This window comes from Carassius auratus, chromosome 22 (assembly GCF_003368295.1).
Source record: "Carassius auratus strain Wakin chromosome 22, ASM336829v1, whole genome shotgun sequence".
NCBI classification, from domain to species: Eukaryota; Metazoa; Chordata; class Actinopteri; order Cypriniformes; family Cyprinidae; genus Carassius; species Carassius auratus.
In genome coordinates, this window is record NC_039264.1 from 12,884,610 (window position 1) to 12,904,941 (window position 20,332).

The 20,332-nt window shown below is 41.4% G+C and overlaps 1 protein-coding gene and 1 long non-coding RNA gene across 2 annotated transcripts; both read right to left on the bottom strand.

The window, feature by feature from the left end:
* Positions 1-1,224: 1,224 nt before the first annotated feature.
* On the bottom strand, positions 1,225-4,754 carry LOC113039756 (uncharacterized). The gene is made up of 2 exons (XR_003275067.1): positions 2,709-4,754; positions 1,225-2,609 (listed from the first exon to the last, which is right to left on the bottom strand). It is a non-coding gene; the product is annotated as an uncharacterized LOC113039756 (long non-coding RNA).
* Positions 4,755-9,057: 4,303 nt separating this feature from the next.
* On the bottom strand, positions 9,058-20,268 carry LOC113039754 (gastrula zinc finger protein XlCGF7.1-like). Its single transcript, XM_026197817.1, has 3 exons — positions 20,164-20,268; positions 9,669-10,562; positions 9,058-9,566 (listed from the first exon to the last, which is right to left on the bottom strand). The coding sequence occupies exons 2-3, from the start codon at positions 10,555-10,557 to the stop codon at positions 9,535-9,537; spliced, it is 921 nt and encodes a 306-aa protein (XP_026053602.1). The 5' UTR covers positions 10,558-10,562; positions 20,164-20,268; the 3' UTR covers positions 9,058-9,534.
* Between the last annotated feature and the right edge of the window lie 64 nt (positions 20,269-20,332).

The following is a 20,332-nucleotide window of genomic DNA, read 5'->3' on the forward strand; positions in this document are numbered from 1 at the left end:
CTCCTGTGATGGATACTTTTCTCCTACAAATACGGCAAATTTCCCCTTCCAAATTCACCAGCTGTCATCTGGCTCAAAGACAAAATGTGCCCAGATAGACAACACAATATTTGACTTATATTTGACTATCAAGGCACTAGATTGATAGACATTTTTTATTAATAATATCACCTGTTAATAGCCTATACCACCACATAAGAGCAGTATGGTAAGTACATACAGCTCAAATATAATTCCAAGTGTTTATCTTATGCTTTTGTCTTTTATGCCCGTGTTTGTGTATTTTGTATTTTATTAAACATTATCTGTAGACAAGTACTGAAACCCAGCCTGGTAATTAATTATAATCAGACACACACAAAATAAATCCCCCATATGTTTAATGGACTGTCCCTCTCCCCTGCACGGGGACATTGAACATAGGATGGAAGACAGTAAACTGACCAACAATGACTATTGTTTAAACTACATATTCCACACCATATGCACTCCTGTAACTTTTTCTAGCAAAAAATGAATTAAATAAATAAAAGGTGCAGTGATGACCTCAACACTAAGGTCGGCGTCTACTTTCCGCAGTTATTGTCACAGCCCTAGTTAATCACATCGTGTGATTCATTTTCATTTTAACTCGCAATTCTGCTGAGTTTATGAATGCATTGGCCAATCAGAGGCTTTCAGCTTAGCTTCTACTTGGCCACTTCCAAAGGTCTCCGATGAAATGCTGATAAACAAAATGAATGAAGTAGCTGGTGATGATACAGAGAGACTATGTAAACAAAAGAAGAACACAGGAAGTAAAGTGGCAGAAGTACACTAGCTGTGTTCAGAATTGCAGGATGAAATGACTAGCTACAGGCAAGGGTGCAGAGCTTGTCAGGAGACAGATGAAGAAAATCGATGTGGATTCATGAGCCAATCTGCCTGGGTCTGTAGAGTGCAAAAGAATCCAGCAGAGGGGAGGAGCGATGTAAATATATGTTTATTCAATGGATCCAGAGAATTGAACCTCCATTCGGAGTTACAGTGATTCACCAGAGAAAACCCAAGAGCTCCTGCGGCAAATAATTAACAACTAGAAGCAGAACTTGAGGAACAAAGAGGTAAAATGGAGCATGCTAGAGCTTCTACCTTTCATTGGCATAGTCAAGCAAAATTGGTTAAAATCATGCTTTTAACTCTTTCAACTCTCATCAGCATAAGAGACAGACTCATTCTCAGGTATAATTAAAAAAGAAAGCTTTTATTCTTTGCAAAGAAGGTCAGACAGCAACACTGAGTTCCTGCAGAGTGAAACCGAGCCAGGAAGAGGGCAGTCCTCCACCTTATATACCTCTGCTCTTCCAAGGTTACACAGTTTCAGAAGCTGTAAATTTCCACACATAACAAGGGACACTCTCTATGGGCTGTTTCTCACACATTTAGGACTTAGGTGACCCCCTCAGGTCATCCTCAGACATCTGTTTTCCCCCCAGGTGTCACCCTTCTGAACCCACACAGTAAAGAAAAGAAAACACATGCTTATATAGGTATACAGAAGCAATGTTAAATGAATTTTTCCACCACAATTTCCCCCTTTTTATCATTCATTGATCAATAAAACATAAATATTCATTTCTACTGGTTATATTTCCACTACACACTCACCGGGCTAAACGAGTAAGTCACTGCTACTGCATTCCTGACACGAGTCAGACCCTCAGTCACGTTGCAGATACAAACACAATCCAAAATCAAAAATTTCACACTCAGAAATACATACATGATTCAAAATAAAGCAAACTTAAGGCATTTCATCACATTTATACTCTTCATCCCTGATCTTCGCATAAATGATCACCCTCTTAAGTTTGTAAAAGAATTTAGAAAATAAACTAAGGCTTTTTATATGGGGACAGACCCTTTTTCAAGCAAGCAAACAGCATACATTCAGATAGGCCTGAACATTTCTTACTTCAAAGAAAAAAAATATCATAAATCTCATACATTTAACACATTTCACTGTAGCTTCCACTACTGTTTGTCCCTTCATCAGTAGTTTTCTCCCTACTCAAATCCATGATAACGTCTTCATTGTACACAGTCAATTGAACCATTTGATGTGAAACACTAAACTTCACCAGTCTCTACTGAGCTGGATATCAACTAAAAAAAAGAAAAACATGGTAGACATAATAGCAGCAAAAATCATTTAGCAGCATTATGTGTATGGTCAGGCTCTTTTACGGCCTTTCTCATCTGAGTGATGATATTGGTAACGTTGTCACTGTAGTCTGTCTGGAATATGAAAACAACATGATGTACCCAACTATGATGCTCATAGTTATCTTTTCACTTGCGCGCAGACTACTTCAATGCTGTTTTTCAGTCTTAACCTTGCTCTTCCCGCTGATAAGGACGCTTGATGTTTAGGCTGGATTCCTGGCCTTTGTTGACATGTGTGTCTCCAGATCCTTACTCCCTCCGCTCCTCTTCCTCAGATGCAGGTGGGACCTTTCTGCAGTGGTTAGCCTGGATCCACGTTGCTCTCTCTGCTCGTATCATCACGAATCCCCTGGTTTCAGGTCGTGCAACGGTGTTTCAGCAACCTTCTCCTGAGGAGCTTTCACCTGAACACAGACATTAGACAACAGAGAAGACATTTCACTCAATGTGTCAAAAAAAAAAAAAAGAATATATTTATAAAAAAATGCATTTGCCAAATCTACCCCTGAGAAGAATGTTGCATCTTGTGGTATTTGTGACGAAATTGTGTATGGATTTGGTACTGATGGAGCTCTTTGCCTGTCAGCAGCGCTCACAGCCTGTAAATCCTGTACAAATCGACACTAGGTGGGCTGACCCTTGTCTCTTATCTTTTTTACAGGAAAAATTGGAGTGCGAACTGGAGATTAATTGCATGGCACCATTATCCCCTCCTTTAATAGTGACTCAAACACTGTTTTTATACCAAGAATTGCCTCTTGTTTTAGAGGGTATTGACGTTGACATGGTCTGTAATCAGATTTTGGGGTGACCACAACTGGTTCACATCCTTTAATCAAGCCCACATCATATTTGTGTTTTGCCCATAACTCTGATGGCACTTTTGTTAATGCTGGATGTATATCTGAAGGCAAAAATAACCGTCATGCAATGATTCTCCCTCTTTCTTTTGTCAATGGGTACCACAACTCTCTCTGTTTCAATGTCATGCTTGCACTCAGTCATAAACACTCCCAGGCTCTCACTGTGTTTCACCCCCTCCCCTATCTGTCTCTGTCTGTAACACAAACACCTTTTCACAAACAAGTCAAATCTGGGCCCTGTCTGGCTCCTGTCCTTGGAAAGTGATAAGTGAGGCACAGAATCTTCTGCCATTAGGTAAAACTGAAACTGTTTTTCTGTCAGGCAAACTGAGACTGCACACACATTTACTGTCTAAAACATTTTCTCAAAACGTAAAGTTTCTCCTTTTCCTCCCTCAAACCAGTCTTTTTCATACTCATCTGGTTGTACTACAACATGTGACGTGCAATGCAATTTGTCAGGCAACATGATTTCTCTATCAAATGGTTTTGTTCGATCTTTAGTCAGTTCACACATCATTCCAGCACAATCAGAATTTATGATGTGCCATTCATATGCCCATTTTGGTTCTGCTTGCAGACGGCAAACCTGCTCTTTCTCTGCCCCTCGGACACCCCCAGAGTCTGTAGTCAGTGTCAAATTTAGTTTGCACAATAAATCTCTCCCCATCAAAGGCACTGGACATGCAGGGCTATAGAGAAAAGCATGTAAACCCCCTGTTTCATAATTCAGAAGGCACTGTGAACCTTTCACAAATTACGTGCCCTGATGCAGAAATTGACTCATTCATTTCACCTGTTAATTGTGGTTGGCATTGCAAATCACATGGCTGTATAGATATATATATTATATATCAGCTAAAAACTCAATCAATATCCCCTGTACTAGCATAGGATATTTAGGCATTATCATGAAAGCTTCATTCTTAAACATAATAGCACATTTGTCAGGATGCTTATCAACAGAATCAGACATATTCAAAGGAAAGCAAGCGTTTTCTTCATTGCAGAGAGCAGAAAGTACATCAGTGTATGTGTGTGTGTTTGTGGTTAGAAAATGTTCACTTCCCTGACTTGTGACTGTTGGTTGCTCGCCCTGGACCCCTCCTCTCTGCTCTCCGTCTCCCTCGCTTCAGTCTGTCTGTTGATTTCGCCGGTTCTCCGGGCAATCCTCGGCCCAATGACCGACCTTTTTGCACAGCCTGCATCTTGTACACCTGAATGTCTTATGTTCATTAGTCTCGCAGATCCAACAACCCCATCTTTCACAGTTTCTTTTAGTTTCGTTCGGATATCTTCCTCCTCTCTTCCACTGCTGGTTTCGCTGAGCAGAATAGTCCCCCGGCTTCGACACGGCTTGCACTACCGCCAGCTGACACTCCTTGTCCGTTTTGGCCTTAACTTTCTTTCTTCGCCGTCTGCATCTCCTCTGCATGCAAAGCATGTGCCAAAACAGCAGACAGCCATCCACTTTTCCACTCTATGTAGCTGGTCTTTACTGCTTGTGCAATTTCAGGTCTCAGTCCATTCAAAGACCAGCTCCGCATGTGACACTCCCATGTGCCAGCTTGATCTCCTCTTTCATCTGGTTCCTCCAACCCGCTGTGTTTGTTGAAAATCAGGTACAATCGGTGGTAAAAGTCCTGAACAGATTCGTCTCTGGTCTGGCAACAGTTGCCAATCTTAGCTGTATCCACACGTGCTGGAAATGCTGCTTTTATTCCTTCAGCCAGCTCGCCAATGGCCTTTCGGTAGCTCGCATTATTATGATGCATCCACTCGCAGTGTTCTCTCCGACAGTCCTCTTTCTGCAACTTACCACTCACTTTATGCCAGCTCGTAGCCCCCAGTTTCACTGCCAGCAGCCTTCTCAGTTCGTGCATGGTAGGGCTGAATTCTTGGCAGAAGGTGACTAATTCGATGGAAAATGTATCACCTGCTTCGTCAGGGCTCGGCAAGTGAGCCATCGCTTCCTTCATGTCCGTTATAGTCCATGGTCTAAAGATCATAACAGGGCTGTCAGGGCCTGAAACTTCAATCATTGGAGCTGTAATACTCACATTTTCTTCTTTCGCTGGCTGTCTGGTCTTTCTTTTCTTTGTCGGGGGTGCTCTGCGCACTATTTCCTCTTCTATTTCCTCGTTGGTGGTTTCAGGAGTGATTTCTGGGTCTTCTGCTGTTTCTTGTCTCCATTCTGGATCTGGCCACGGTGCTGTTGGTCTTCTCGGTGGAGAGCAGTCGAGATCGGGGTCCATTTTCGCGGCTTGCACCTCGGTCACCGGGAAATGTGTGTATGGCGGAGGTACATGTTTAGAAACACAAACATCAGAGCTGTTAGTAGGTCTATGTGAGGCATTTACACTTTCTTTGCATTCTTCAACTTTCTTTTCCTCCTTTCTACTTGCTAATTCTTTCTGCATCGTTCTCTTTCCTCTCCTATCTGCTTCCGCTATCCAACAATTCACAGTTCCTTCACATTTCTCACACATGTGCCTCGCACAACAACCTTTCTGTCTCTCGCTTCCCTCTTCTACTGATTCCTTCACAGCTTTTAATTTCTTAACACTCAGCGTTCCCTCTTTTGGAAAACCATGGTATTTAATTAATTTCCCCATATCTTGCATGCATTTTTGGCCATACACTTTTTTCATTTGCCTAAACACCGGTGTATCATATACAGCGAGCTTGCTCTGAGACTTTCCCATATCTGCTGGTTTCCTTCTCTGTGGGGATTCTCTTCGGCGCGCCTATAATCTGTCAGACGTCTCCAACAGATCCGACTTTCCTCTGCCCAAGTCGGAAGAGCCAATACTCACACAGTTTCACTTCCCCTCTTAGAAATATGTTAACCGCTCGAGCGTGATCTCAGCTTATCGCTTCAAAATATCTGGATCGCTTTGATCTCAATTTCTAACTCAATTTACGATCACGCCAGTTGCAGCAGTTTCAATTCCCCTTAGAAATGTATTAACTGTGCCGCAGTATTCTCACAATCGGATCCCCTCATCCTCTTGATTGTGCTTCCCACAGAGAAGGCCCCACCGCTATGGTTCGTCCCTCTTCTAATTTAGATTCCAATCCTTATTTCTAAAAACCCAAAATTTTAGAATACCATGAACTGTCTCTTACCCGAGAGCTCTGTTGCCACTCCGGTTCTTTCCTGATTCCAGTGGTGTCTCCTCCGGCCCTCGGCGGTCGGTCCCTTTCTCCCTCAAATCTAATCGGGGTTAGGGCTGAACTTCTATTGTTCAGGATGATCAGTCACCGTCTGCTCACAGGTCCAGAAGACACATCCAAGGAATCCCACTTTCTGACACCAAATTGTCGTGGCAAAATTTAAATAAACTCTCATCAGCATAAGAGACAGACTCATTCTCAGGTATAATTAAAAAAGAAAGCTTTTATTCTTTGCAAAGAAGGTCAGACAGCAACACTGAGTTTCTGCAGAGTGAAACCGACCCAGGAAGAGGGCAGTCCTCCACCTTATATACCTCTGCTCTTCCAAGGTTACACAGTTTCAGAAGCTGTAAATTTCCACACATAACAAGGGATACTCTCTATGGGCTGTTTCTCACACATTTAGGACTTAGGTGACCCCCTCAGGTCATCCTCAGACATCGTCCCCCCACTATATGGCCCAATGACCCCCTCAGGTCATTTTCAGACATCTGTTTTCCCCCCCAGGTGTCACCCTTCTGAACCCACACAGTAAAGAAAAGAAAACACATGCTTATATAGGTATACAGAAGCAATGTTAAATGAATTTTTCCACCACACCCACCTAGCAACATGCAGCTAACAGCTTGACAACATGTCCTGTTGGATGAAGCTGAAACCCTCACTGGCCAAGCAGCAACCCAACATATATCCCATGCCCTGGAAGGGTGGAATTGCAACTCCAACTAGGGCCAAAAAGAGGTGCTCAGATCGAACTTCTGGTACCAGTGCTTGTTTCAAATGAGCAAGGCATGGGGCAGCCTCCAGTCATTGGCTACAATGTTATTCAGCAACTGGTGGCAAAGGGAATTGAGCAGCCCCCTGATGTTTTCCCAAAAGTGGTAAATTAAGCTTTCTCATTCAACTGCAAAAAACCTTGAACTGATCCAAATGATGCAGAACAGGTTGAAAGAGCTGAAAGAGAGAATAATGAAGGTTGGACCGATCACTACAGTAGTTGGTGCATCCCATCATTCCAACAAAAAATCTGTCTGAGAGACATTACTCCAGTATACGGGAAGTCGTGGCCTAATGGTTAGAGCGTTGGACTACCAATCGAAAGTTTGTGAGTTCGAGTCCCGGGCCAATTGTAGGTGGGGGGAGTGGAGTGCATGAACAGCTCTCTCTCCACCTTTAATACCACGACTTAGGTGCCCTTGAGCAAGGCATCGAACCCCCAACTGCTCCCCGGGCGCCGCAGCACTGCTCCGGGTGTGTGCTCACAGTGTGTGTGTGTGTGTTCACTGCTCTGTGTGTGTGCATTTCAGATGGGTTAAATGCAGAGCACAAATTCTGAGTTTGGGTCACCATACTTGGCTGAATGTCACTTTCACTTCACTATACTGTAAGAATTAACCCAGATTCCACTCCACAATATGTTTGATTATGTTCATTTCCCAAAATTGCTTAATTATTATAGAGAAGAAGAAAGTGAACAGTTGTGTTGCTTGTAGACCATTTGGGATGATCACATCCTGAGCAAATGGTGACCAATTGTAGAATTGGAGCAGGTGTTGGACACTGAGAACCACCTCAGACAAAGAAGTTAATTAACCTACAGAGCAGAGATGTAAGGACAGGGGCAACTTCATTTACATTAAGGGTAGTAAACTCAAAGTGTATAAAATGTTTGCGCTTATAATGTTTGTGTTTCATTCTTTGTTGAACCCAAGGTACTATGTTCTTTGCCACTGCTATGCTGTAATAAACATCTTCATCAAAATCTTCAATGTCCTTATCACTTCCATCCACTTTCATCCCCCAAAACAGCAGGCAAAGGTAAGAAAAGCAGTTTTATTACTTCTATGTTGTTTTTCTCAGGGAACCCCCTCAATTAAAAAAAAAAAAAATCTAGAAAAGAAAATGAAGGACAGAAGAGAATTTGGTTTAGTCAGTACTGGCAAGAGGAGTTCTTTCTAAAGTAATTGAAACTGTGTGTGGGTCTGTTATAATACTGTAAGAATTCTAAAGTAATTGAATCAACCCGATGCAGTGTGGTGGCAGAGGTGTATTAGATCTATTGTTTGTAAAGTAACTGAAACAAAGTTATACGTTTCTAATAAAAACCTCCTGCGAAGTTGTGATAATTCTGAAGAAATTCTAAAGTAACTGAATAGACCCGAAGCAGTGTGGCAAGTTCAATCCTCTGCGTCTTCAGCGGCTCAGATGTCGGGAGTAAATGACTACTGTTCATCATTACATCCAACAACAAAAGACATTCTTGTCTACACCTGCTCTGGCGTCAAAACAATGGCGGACTGTTTACAGTCCAAAATGCAGCAGCAAGAGTTCTTACTAGAACCAGGAAGTATGACCATATTAGCCCGGTCCTGTCCACACTGCACTGGCTCCCTATCAAACATTGTATAGATTTTAAAATATTGCTTATTACTTATAAAGCCCTGAATGGTTTAGCACCTCAGTATTTGAATGAGCTCCTTTTACATTATACTCCTCTACGTCCGCTACGTTCTCAAAACTCAGGCAATTTGATAATACCTAGAATATCAAAATCAACTGCGGGCGGCAGGTCCTTTTCCTGTTTATCACCTAAACTCTGGAATAACCTACCTAACATTGTTCGGGAGGCAGACACACTCTTGCAGTTTAAATCTAGATTAAAGACCCATCTCTTTAACCTGGCATACACATAACATACTAATATGCTTTTAATATCCAAATCCGTTAAAGGATTTTTAGGCTGCATTAATTAGGTAAACCGGAACCGGGAGCACGTCCCATAACACCCGATGTACCTTCTACATCATTAGAAGAATGGCATCTACGCTAATATTAGTCTGTTTCTCTCTTGTTCCGAGGTCAATTTCTGTGTAAATATGCATTAGATGGACATCTTTGACCATTGCACCTCGCAGCTTGCAGCAAAGTGCTGGAAAACTTTAAGGCCTGAAGTAGGCTACAGTTAGAAAACAATAACAAACATACAATAAAAGTATTTGGTAGAACTATTAAAGACTTTAATTCTTTGTGAAGCAAATAAAAAAGTGAAAGTTAAAACCAGTGGGAGAGATCTCTCTTTTTATTGATTTATAAAAAAGCCAAAGTGGCTCAATAAAATAGAACTAAAGAAAAAAAAAAGTTTCTCTTTAAAGTTTTGCATTCTCTTCTTAGCTTCCTGAACCGTTTGAACGGAAGAGTTTGTATATGTAAAAAAACAAAATGTCCAAAACAACCGTCTGAACCTCATAGATGAAATGATGATCTTTATTTTCAATGAATGGTGAAAACTTTAGACGTTGTTTCTTTCTCCTGTTGCTGCGTCTGAAAGATTTATACAGAAGAAATTGAATTGCTCGATGCATTATTGTCTTGCTTGGCAAGGGTCAGACCTGAAAGTGCTGGACCTGTAGATTGTCTACTTACTGTGATTGTTTTTTGTATGCGTGAGTAAATTCGATTTTTGAGTGAAACTCTTCCCACATGCAGTGCATTGAAACGGTTTTTCTCCGGTGTGAATCCTCTCATGTGTTTTCAGGTCTCCTGACTGATTGAATCTCTTATCACAGTGTGAACACGTGTATGGTTTCTCACCAGTGTGGATTCTCTCATGTGTCTTCAGATGTGTTGACCGACTGAATCTCTTGTTGCAGTGTAAACACATGTAAGGTTTCTCTCCAGTGTGAATCCTCTCATGTGTTTTCAGGTCTCCTGGCAGACTGAATATCTTGTCGCAGTGTGAACACATATAAGGTTTCTCTCCAGTGTGGATCCTCTCATGTGTTTTCAGATGTTCTGAACGACTATATCTCTTGTTGCAGTGTGAACACATGTAGGGTTTCTCTCCAGTGTGGATCATCTGGTGTCGTTTCAAAACTTTAGCTGAAATGAAAGTCTTCTCACACTTAAAGCACATATGATCTTTCACACCAGTATGCATTTTCGTATGTTCTTTTAGACTTTGCAGTTGTGAAAAACTTTTTCCACATAGTTCACATGTGTGCTGCCTCTCTCCAGTGTGGATCTTCATGTGTCTTTTAATGTTTGATGGTTGTGTGAAACTCAACCCACACTGATCACAAATGAACGGCTTCTCCCCCGAATGGACTCTCATATGCAGCTTAAGGCTTCTTTTATCTGCAAAACACTTCCCACACTGATCACATGTGAATGGCTTCTCTCCAGTGTGGATCCTCATGTGGACTTTGAGACTTTCATTGCATGTCAATCTCTTTCCACACTGACGGCAGATGAAACTTTCAGTCTGTGAGTGAGTTTTCAATACAGTTTTGACACAAGGATGTTTCTCCTCCATCTGGTCTGAATGAAAAAAAAAAAAATAGGGCCGTCAATTTAACGTTTTAATTTATTTATTTAGTTACGGAAACGATTACATGTTGAAATTATTAATGTAATTAATGTACCCACCCCAAGACCTACATACATTTCTTAAGGTGTGTTCAGCTTAAAGTGGCAGACTGATCATGTTTGACATCAAAGTATTCATACAGAGTGTCTGCTCTCTAATCGCTCCTGCAGTAATAAGTTGATTGGTGACGAACATGATGCAGAACTCAGTGCTTGACGGAGCCTATAGAATGCAGTTATATGTCCCTAAAATTAATACATTTGAATGAATCAAATGAATGAATGACTCAATGGCTGTGTTCAGAATGGCAAACTTGCTTAATGCTTACTGGGGTGGAACGATAAATCAGTTTGTGGATGGATGCGATTGTCCGAAAACATCATGATTCTCTCTGGAATCGATTCTGAGCTTAGTTTTAAACAGCAGATAGCTCCAGGTGTTATGGCTCTACACCCGCTCCAGTGGTGTGTGTGTAAGGAACTGTAAGTGAGCAGAGTACGGCTGTTTCTAAAGCACACAGTGCCATCTGATGTTTAAAATGTTAAGCTATGCATTTGGAAAAATCGCAGAAATGATCCACAAATCAATTTATTGTTCCAACCGTTCTGCTTACTGCCCAGTACACAGTACATACTGCCTACTATTTTTTTTTTAAGAATAGTGTGTGTGAAACAGTATACAATAAGCAGCAAATAATGTTTCAGAGTAGTATGCTACAGTGCTGGTCACATGACAAACAGGGAGCATTAATTCAGCACAGCTGTTGTGGTTGTTACTGTACAAATAAAGGTGCAAACGATTTTTTTTTACAAAGGCCTCTTCCTGATGGTTTCATGCTGATCTTCACTGGTGGGCTGATCGTAATATTCCAGCAAATATTGGTAAATTTGTAGTGGAAGGAGCTTCAGTGGAGGAGTAGATCTGCCAAAGTCAAGAATCAAGCAGTTACTTTTGGGTCATTACGTGTCCAATCATCAAATTTTCAGAAATTACCCCAGCTCAAATTTTTTATTTTCCTAATACGTTTTGCCTTAAGAAACATGTATAGTGATGATAGCCCAAATATCAAATGTCATGCATGAATATTTATGGATATTATGTATGAATATTTAAGTAATCCACTATTTTGTAGAGGGGGGTCAAATGGCAATTTTCACCTGAGATGTTAATTATATATTATGAGGTGCCAAACAGGATATAATTATATAAAAATCTGAATATATACTTAAAAGTCTGAATATAAAGTAAATCTGAATAGGTTTATATGTTTTGTGGTCTCCTAGGCCGCAGACCCCAAGTAAAGTGGCCAAAGTCTAGCAGCAAGAATGAGTGGGCAATGGTCGATGCAGACCTAGGCATGATCCTGGAAGGAATCCGAGTAACAGCGGAGAAGAAACTGAGAGAATGAGTGAATCTGATCTATTTTTTTATGGGGCAGAAAGATTTGGAACAAAAGAGTAAAGGAAGTAAACACCAACCCCTCCCAGGTCTAGAAGGCAACAGGAAATTGAGCATCTTGTCAAAGAGAGGAGGGATTTGAGGAAAAGTTGGAAGAAATAGTCACTGGAAGAGAGAGAAGGCATTGACCTCCCGCAAGCAGAGCTAAAGGGTTGCTTGGGAAAACCTCCGAACTAAATGCAGGAAAAAGAAGAAGACAAAAACATCCTTTTACAAGGATCCCTTCAAATTTCTTAAAGGGCTTTTTACAAGGGAAAAGAGCGGATCTCTTAAGGTACCAAGGAAGGAGCTGGAGCACCACCTAAAGGCGACACTCAGATGACCAAAGACTTGAGCAAAGGGAGATCCAATCAGACATGCCGCCAATTCCCCAACCAGATCACCAGTTCGATGACAAACCCCCAAAGTGGACTGAGATCGACAAAATATTAAGGAAGGCAAGGGCAGCCTCTGCACCAGGACCAAATGGAGTTCCTTACTGGTTGTATAAGAACACCCCAGGTGTCTTGCGGTTTCTGTGGAGGTTAATGAAGGTGACATGGAAGAAAAAAAATCCAAAAAGCATGGGGAAGAGCAGTGGGGAGTAGTAATTCCCAAGGAGAAGGATGCCTCAAACATCGACCAATTTTGACAAATCAATCTCCTGAATGTTGAAGGCAAGATATTCTTTAGCATTGTTGCTCAAAGATTGAATACTTACTTTAAACAGAACAGCCTGATTGACACGTCGATACAGAAAGCCGGGGAACCAGGTTTTTCAGGATGCATTGAACACAAAAGCATGATTTGGCATCAAATACAATCTGCAAAAGGGGAAGGAAGAGACCTGGATGTTTTATTCCTCGATCTGGCAAATGATTTTGGAAGAGTCCCCCATTCAGTAATATGGGCAGCCTTCAATTTCTTTCATGTCCCTGAAACCATCACAAATCTTGTCAGAAACTACTTCAAAGATTTGCAATTCTGCATAACAACCGCAGAATACACGAATATATAGAGGACGGTGGTTCAATCCAAATCTCAAAAATGCAGAGCAGTGTGACCAATTGAGGGAAGAAACCATCAAAGGTCTTGTCAGTATTGATAAGATTTCACTTCTGGGAAAGTTGAAACTGCGGTGTCTGCAGTTTGAGTTGCTCCCCTGCCTAATGTGGCCTCTAACATTGTACGATTTTCATATTTCCAAAGTTGAGAAGCTGGAGAGGACAGTCAGTGCATACATCAAGAAGTGTATAAGTGTCAGTAACATTGGGTTGTATAGAAACGGTGCACTGGAACTACCTATCTCTAGCCTCACCGAAGAATACAAGTGCACTAAAGTGAGGCTGAGCATGACCCTGGCAAAGTCTCAGGATGCAGCCATACGAACAGCTCCTCCCAGACTGGCAACTGGGAGGAAGTGGACTCCAACTGAGGCTGTAGAGCAAGCACAATTTGCTCTCAGACATGCAGACATAGTTGGACAGGTGCAGCAAGGAAGAGGCGGGCTTGGACTTGGGACTAATCGACCTACATGGCACAAGACAACTTCTGCAGAGAGGAGAAAGTTGGTAGTTGCTGAGGTCCGGCATCAACAGGAAGCAGAGAGATGCGCAAAGGCAGTGGCACAAGCCAAGCAGGGCCAGTGTACTACCTGGGAAGACCTGGAGCATCATAAGCTCACTTGGAAAGACATGTGGGAGATGGAAGGAAACCAAATAAGCTTCCTCATCAGGGCCACCTACGATGTTCTTCCTACACCTACAAATCTTAACCAGTGGTTTGGAGATGATCCAGCATGCCCTTTCTGCCAAACCCCAGCAACTCTTAAGCACATCCTTACCCACTGCAAAACCAGTCTGTCCCAAGGCCGTTACACCTGGAGGCATAACTAAGTCCTACGCCAATTGGCAGTCATTCTGGAAGGAAGGCGATCCTTCATCAATGCCGTCCCTCACCCAACACCCGGGCACTCTCCCACTATCCCCTTTGTGAGAACAGGGAAGTGCCCAGCAAAACCAGCCGCAAGAGCGGATAGCACCCTCTTGGACTTAGCACAGAACTGGAAAATGCAAGTGGACCTAGATCAGCAACTCAAGTTTCCACCTGAGATTTTAAACACCAATCTCAGGCCAGATATTGTTTTGTGATCAACTTCACAGAAGTCCCTGTTCATCGTAGAACTAACTGTACCATGGGAGGCTGCAGTGGGAGAAGCGTATGAACGGAAAAAGCAGAAGTAAACTGATATAGCTTTTGAGACAAAACAACTAGGTTGGCGTACACAGGTACTTCTGGTAGAGGTTGGCTGCAGAGCATCTGTGGCCACATCCATAGTCAGGCTCCTGAAGGGGTTGGGAGTTCGGGGACAGGCCTTCAGGAAAGCTATTAGATCACTGTCGGAGGCAGCATAACGAAGCAGCAGGTGGATCTGGATGAAGAAGAAGGACTCCAACTGGGCTGCAAAAAACAATAAGGAGGGGTAAAAGCTGAAGAGGGCTCACCTGGGATGCCAGGTGTTGCTGTTGAGCCCTTTGGAGGTGTTGTGGGCCTATCAACGAAACACGGGTGAAGGAGGGTGCCCACCTGAAGACCCTGATGACGTTCTTACCCCCCTCCCCACTTAAAATTAGGAAGTGCTGATTACTAGGGATATTAACATCAAGTCCTATGAGCTGAACTAAGTGAATATATAGAAGTAAATCTGAATATATAAAAGCAAATTTGAATATATAAAAATAATTCTGAATATATAGTTATAAGTCTGAATATATCAATTAAAATCTGAATATATAGTTGTAATTCAGAATATATAAATTGTGGTGAGCCAATCAAGACAGAATCAGCGCCGCCAAGGATACACCGCTCCCAGAACCCTCAAGAGGAACACCTGCTGATCGTGTGCACCTGCACTGCATCAGCAGGAGGCAATATAAACGGAGAAAGAGAAGGGAAGGGTGAGCTAGTTCTCCAGAACTCATGTTGTTCTCTCCATGTGCTTACAGCCTCCAGCGACTAAGGATCAACGCTTCACTTCACACAAACACAGACTATCCTGCACGAAGCCTGGTTTCTGAGCACAACCGTTCCAGAGCACTGTTCACAGTATTGTCTCACTTTGTTCAATAAATCACCCTCCTGGCAATTTGTCTAGCAACCTCGTCTGTGTCCGTGCCTCTCACTCACCCTGCTACAAAATCTAAATCTGTGTCTACATGTGACAGACAGAACCTGTTGTGACGCGGCGGTGTTGCATCCGTTGAAATCACTGTTCCGCCGCCAAGCAAATGGCGCATTCTTAGCGAAGTCCAATGCCCAACACAAAGTTAATTTGCTTAATGCATCAACTGTTTTCCTGTGCTCAAACCTGCTAAAGGAAATGCTGTGTATGGTGTTTGAGGTAATTTGTGAATTATCATAGACCTATAGTCTCAATAAAACAATTTGCAACTAGTGAAAGTTACGTGACACACAGCCAAGTATGGTGAACTGTCACAGCCCTATTTGCAGGCCTGTAACTTAAAAAGGTAGTAAATAAAAATGCCCTTTTAGATATTGGGTCAAACTTTCCTTTTGATATCTTCATTTTAAAGGCCCCATCTGGTTTGGTTTCAGAAATAATGGAGTTTCAATATGACTCCAGGAGTAAATTGTTAAATTGTATACAGGTGCATCTCAATAAATTAGAATGTCGTGGAAAAGTTCATTTATTTTAGTAATTCAACTCAAACTGTGAAACTCGTGTATTAAATAAATTCAGTGCACACAGACTGACGTAGTTTAAGTCTTTGGTTCTTTTAATTGTATTGATTTTGGTTCGCATATAACAAAAACCCACCAATTCACTTTGAATACTGCTGATACTTATTTTATTTAAACTAGAATATGTGAAGTATAAGTAATTTTGAAACTAGAAATGCATTTTGTTTCTATCTATCAAAACTATTCGCATAGGCATCCCTGTCTTAGTGTCATAGCATGAAGTATTAAGGTTATATTCATATATCTGTTCCCTGACATTATGCCTGTTTATATTGGATTACCCCTTTTGTCAAGCCCTCTGGATACTGTTTGCCGACTGAAGACCCACGCGAGCCTTAGGGATATTCTTTGTCTTGCCTGTGCCATACCTGTTTACTGTTGTTTGACCCTGCGTGTGTTTTTGACCTAGTTTATTAATAAAGCATGCACATGGATCTGCACGCCTTTAGTCTTATCAGCCGCGCAACACCTTGTATGGTTTAATCTTAGATATATTGAGATCCTAGTGCAGCTCAACATCCAAATTGTTGTATAATCCTACTCGTTTTCAATTGTCAAATACGCAATATGGTTTTGTGTTTATCTTGTAATCGCTGACTGCAAATAATAACTTTAACTCAGGATTTAGGAATGTACAGTGTGGCACGTCAGATTATGAATGATCAGGATTAATTGTTAAATCTAGGTAAAGTATGAACAGGGTAAAATGTTAAATAAGATTTACCAGGATCCCTTGGGATGGGAGACCATAAATATTTGAGGTAATGTCAGTATTCCTGCCAAATATGCCCTTTAGCAGTATATACTACTTGATCTATGACTATTGAAAGATCATGCGTGTCTTTAGTCAGATGCATTTACATTGTGACTGTGCCTCAGATGCAATCAACTGAAACTGTTTACCAAAGTGAGGCCCAAATTGCCGATGTAAATAGCCCATTAGGTCAGCATTAGGACAATGCATCATGGGAAAGGTCCAATCAGGACCCGCAATATTTCCGGACCATTGCCGGGTCGCCTTCTGTGTGAAAGCAACCACGTCCCGGAATTGATTAACGAATTGAACCCGGGTCGGGGACCTAGTAACATTGCGGGGTTCGACCCGGGACGAGCGCTTTGTGAACAAAAGCCAGATCTAATTCCGTGTCGAAGTGATGATGCGCGTTATCGCGTGACTCTTTTACCGGCTGTTTTGAAGGAAGATCAACATTTGCGACGAAAACATATGTGCAAACTGTAATGAAGCAGAAATCAGTTAGTTCCTCACTTTCCGCGCTGACGCCGAGATCGTTTGCTTGCTTCAGTGAAAGTATAACGTGCCTAGCGTTGTCGACTCGTACATTACACGTCACGCGCTGATGTCACGTGTCCTTACGGGATCTTCAAGGGTTGTGTGTGAAAGCACGCACATATACCGGGTCATCACTGGCAGTGTGAAAGTGCAAAATCTAGCGACCAGGGAACAATTGCAGGAACACTTTACCCCTGTATTTGCCGGAATGGCAGTGTGAAAGGGGCTCATGAGGTGTTATTGAATTGTCTTTGGCACATTTGTTACCAGGTATAAAGGTCTGGTTTAACAGACAGTACTTTGGGTTAAGATTGTTCGAAGTATGACATGCTAGCATCACTGCTGAATAACTGCTACACTGCTACCTTCAATAAATTATTTCCCCCGCAAGAACTTTGGTTAAACTTACTTATTTTATGTATTAGAGAAATCTAGTATATTCGTGAGCCACCCATACAACTGCTCCGCAAAATAGAGCAAAATATAACAATTTGGCAAGCCAGCCAGGAGAAACTGACCAGAAGAGAAGTCCCCAACTGCAACAAGAAGTGAACAAGAGTTTTGGAGAATCTACAAGTAGTAGTAGTAGCCAAGTAGTTCAGCTTTCTAAACTACAACTCAAAAAGAATTGGAAAAGTCTTATCATTCAGGATTTGTTGAGTTATCAAACTAATGATTTGTCTGTGCGACTGAAATGAGAATGACCAATTGCTAACTTTGCTCTCCAAAAGAGTGGACTTCAAGTTTTTAAGCAGTGAGACTGAATTTCCCATCAACACATCTAAAGGTTAGACTTGCTCCTATAAATGTCAAGAACAGAAGGGCTGAAGTTGAAATTGACAATGAGGAGTAGAATGAGGAGGATGGTGAACGACAAACTCACACTGTGACAGAAGTGGTAAAGAAATATGTTCCATACAGAACATCAACCAGCTACACAAGTTGACAAAATGGTCAAAAGTTTTGCCAGCTGTGTGCAAAAAAACATGGAAAGCTTGGCAATTTCTTCAGCGCATGCAGAAAATCTACAATCTACATCCACTAGAAGGCATGATGATTGTTACTGTGAATTTAAGAGACAATCATCAAAAAGGATTAACAGAAAGTGTTGAAAGAAGGATTGGTGCATCTAAAAAAAAACATTGAAGCTGGATGGGAAGCTGTACAAACTTTCTTGTTTAACTTGAAACCTTCAGAGGTTGATTGGGCTAAAATGACCTCTTGCATGCAGAAGACAGGAGAAAGTATAGCAGAGTTTGAAGAAGACTTCAGACAAACATGGATGGAACATGCTGGTATGAACAACAACCATGAAGATCTCAGAAAATATACTAGTATGCCTCTTAAAACCACACTTGTAAATGGACTGACACATGAGATTTCTAAAACCCTTAATAAAATCAGGTATGAAACTGGGACAGCACAGGAACAACAACGCAGATTGTTTAATGGTCAGCAAAGATTGAAAGAACACAGGAAATCAATCTCAGAGCTCTGCAATTCAAAACCTTGTCATACAACAACAGGACAATGGGGTATGAAGAAAGTGAATATCAGAGACACCCAAAAGCAAAAACTCTGGGAAGATGCAGACATTGCAGGGAGGAAGGACACTGGGTTTGTGATTGCAAGCCGAGTTTGAGACATCGAAGTGATGTTGAGGACAACAGGCTGAAGAGGTTTCAATAGTTGATAGCCAAACAAAAACAGACACTGCTAAAATCTGTAGAGCCACAGGGAAACTGAAGAACCTCTCTCTGCAGCACCAGCTAGACACATTTCATTCAAAAGTTGATGGACTCCATGTGTATGCAAACAAGACAAATGAAGACAACATACAGAAGGTAAAAGGGGGGAGTTTGGAAATGAGCGACACTCACCGGTCTCGAGTCCCATGGAGGAGATTGGAAGGATACAAAAGAGGAGCGACAACAGTGAAGGACGAGAGAGGACCAGGCCTGGGCTTTATTATGTGTTTGGTTTTTATTTGTGAGCGGCAGTCGTCCGCGAGGGGCTGTCGCGCTGTTTTGTGTTTATGTTATCATTAAAGCTTCATTTTAATTGTCTGCTGGTTCCCGCCTCCCTTTTCCCATGATGATGAAGTTTGTAATGTTACAGATACATTTGAAAGTTCACCAGTCTATTAAAACGTGTTCCCATGTTTTCTACAAAACAAAACCAGTATTTGATGATTATTGTTTAATATATACAATGAAACTGTGATTTTTTTTTTTTTGAGATGATAAATGAATAAAAACAGATTACTAGAAGTGAAAACTAATATGATGGATCTTGCTCCTTACTGACTCACAAAACTGAAATGGTCAGCTGCAAAACTATAATCTTGCATCTGCATTTTTAAAATACATTATAAATGAAAGTATAAGGCATTTAAAGTATAAGATATTAAAGAGTTCAAATTCAATAAGCAACTTACTGATGATGCATTCTTTGTACAGATGAACCCAGAATATAAACGCAACGTGCAGAGTTTCACATTAAATGGTTTCCCAAAGAAAAAAAAAACTATAAAAACATGGAACCATTTAGCACATTACATTAATATTCCGATTTCACCTGCTTGCCTATAAAAGCTAGGCATACTCAATAATATGTGTACTGAATTATTTCTTTTAATATTAATGTTTTAAATACATCATGGCTCTTTAAGTGTTTTCCACAACGTTTTGTCTCGATGTGATTGAACTGCTGAAGCAGGTGCATATAATATGGGTTGCAGATGGCTAAAATTGGCAGAACTGTACTAAAGTTTTGAGAACGTTGAAGACCAGATAACTTTGCACGAACGTTCTGTTAACGTCACCGGAAAGAACCTCGCAAAAACGTGAGAATTCTGAGGAAACGACTTGCTAGCATGAATTCAGATAAGCTGATGGACCAGAGAGCTAGAATAAGAGATTGAACGGGGTTAGCATTTATCTTAGCCACTGAGGTAGTATGTAGTTTATGTAGTAATCCCCATATTTTAACGATACAGTGCATAATTTCAAGTCTGCTACACTGTTCTCAGTGTAATAATTATAGTAAACAGTGAGGTTTACCTGAAACCTTTCTCAGCGCTGCTCAGACTGGACCGATCACCGCTGTTTGTGAAGACTACACAACAAACCCTCTTAATTAAATGACGCAAAAACGTATTACATAAGACAAATATGGTCCCATTTCGTAAACGTCAAAGTTTGCGTTGAGTAGTAAGTCAGTTTGAGTTGA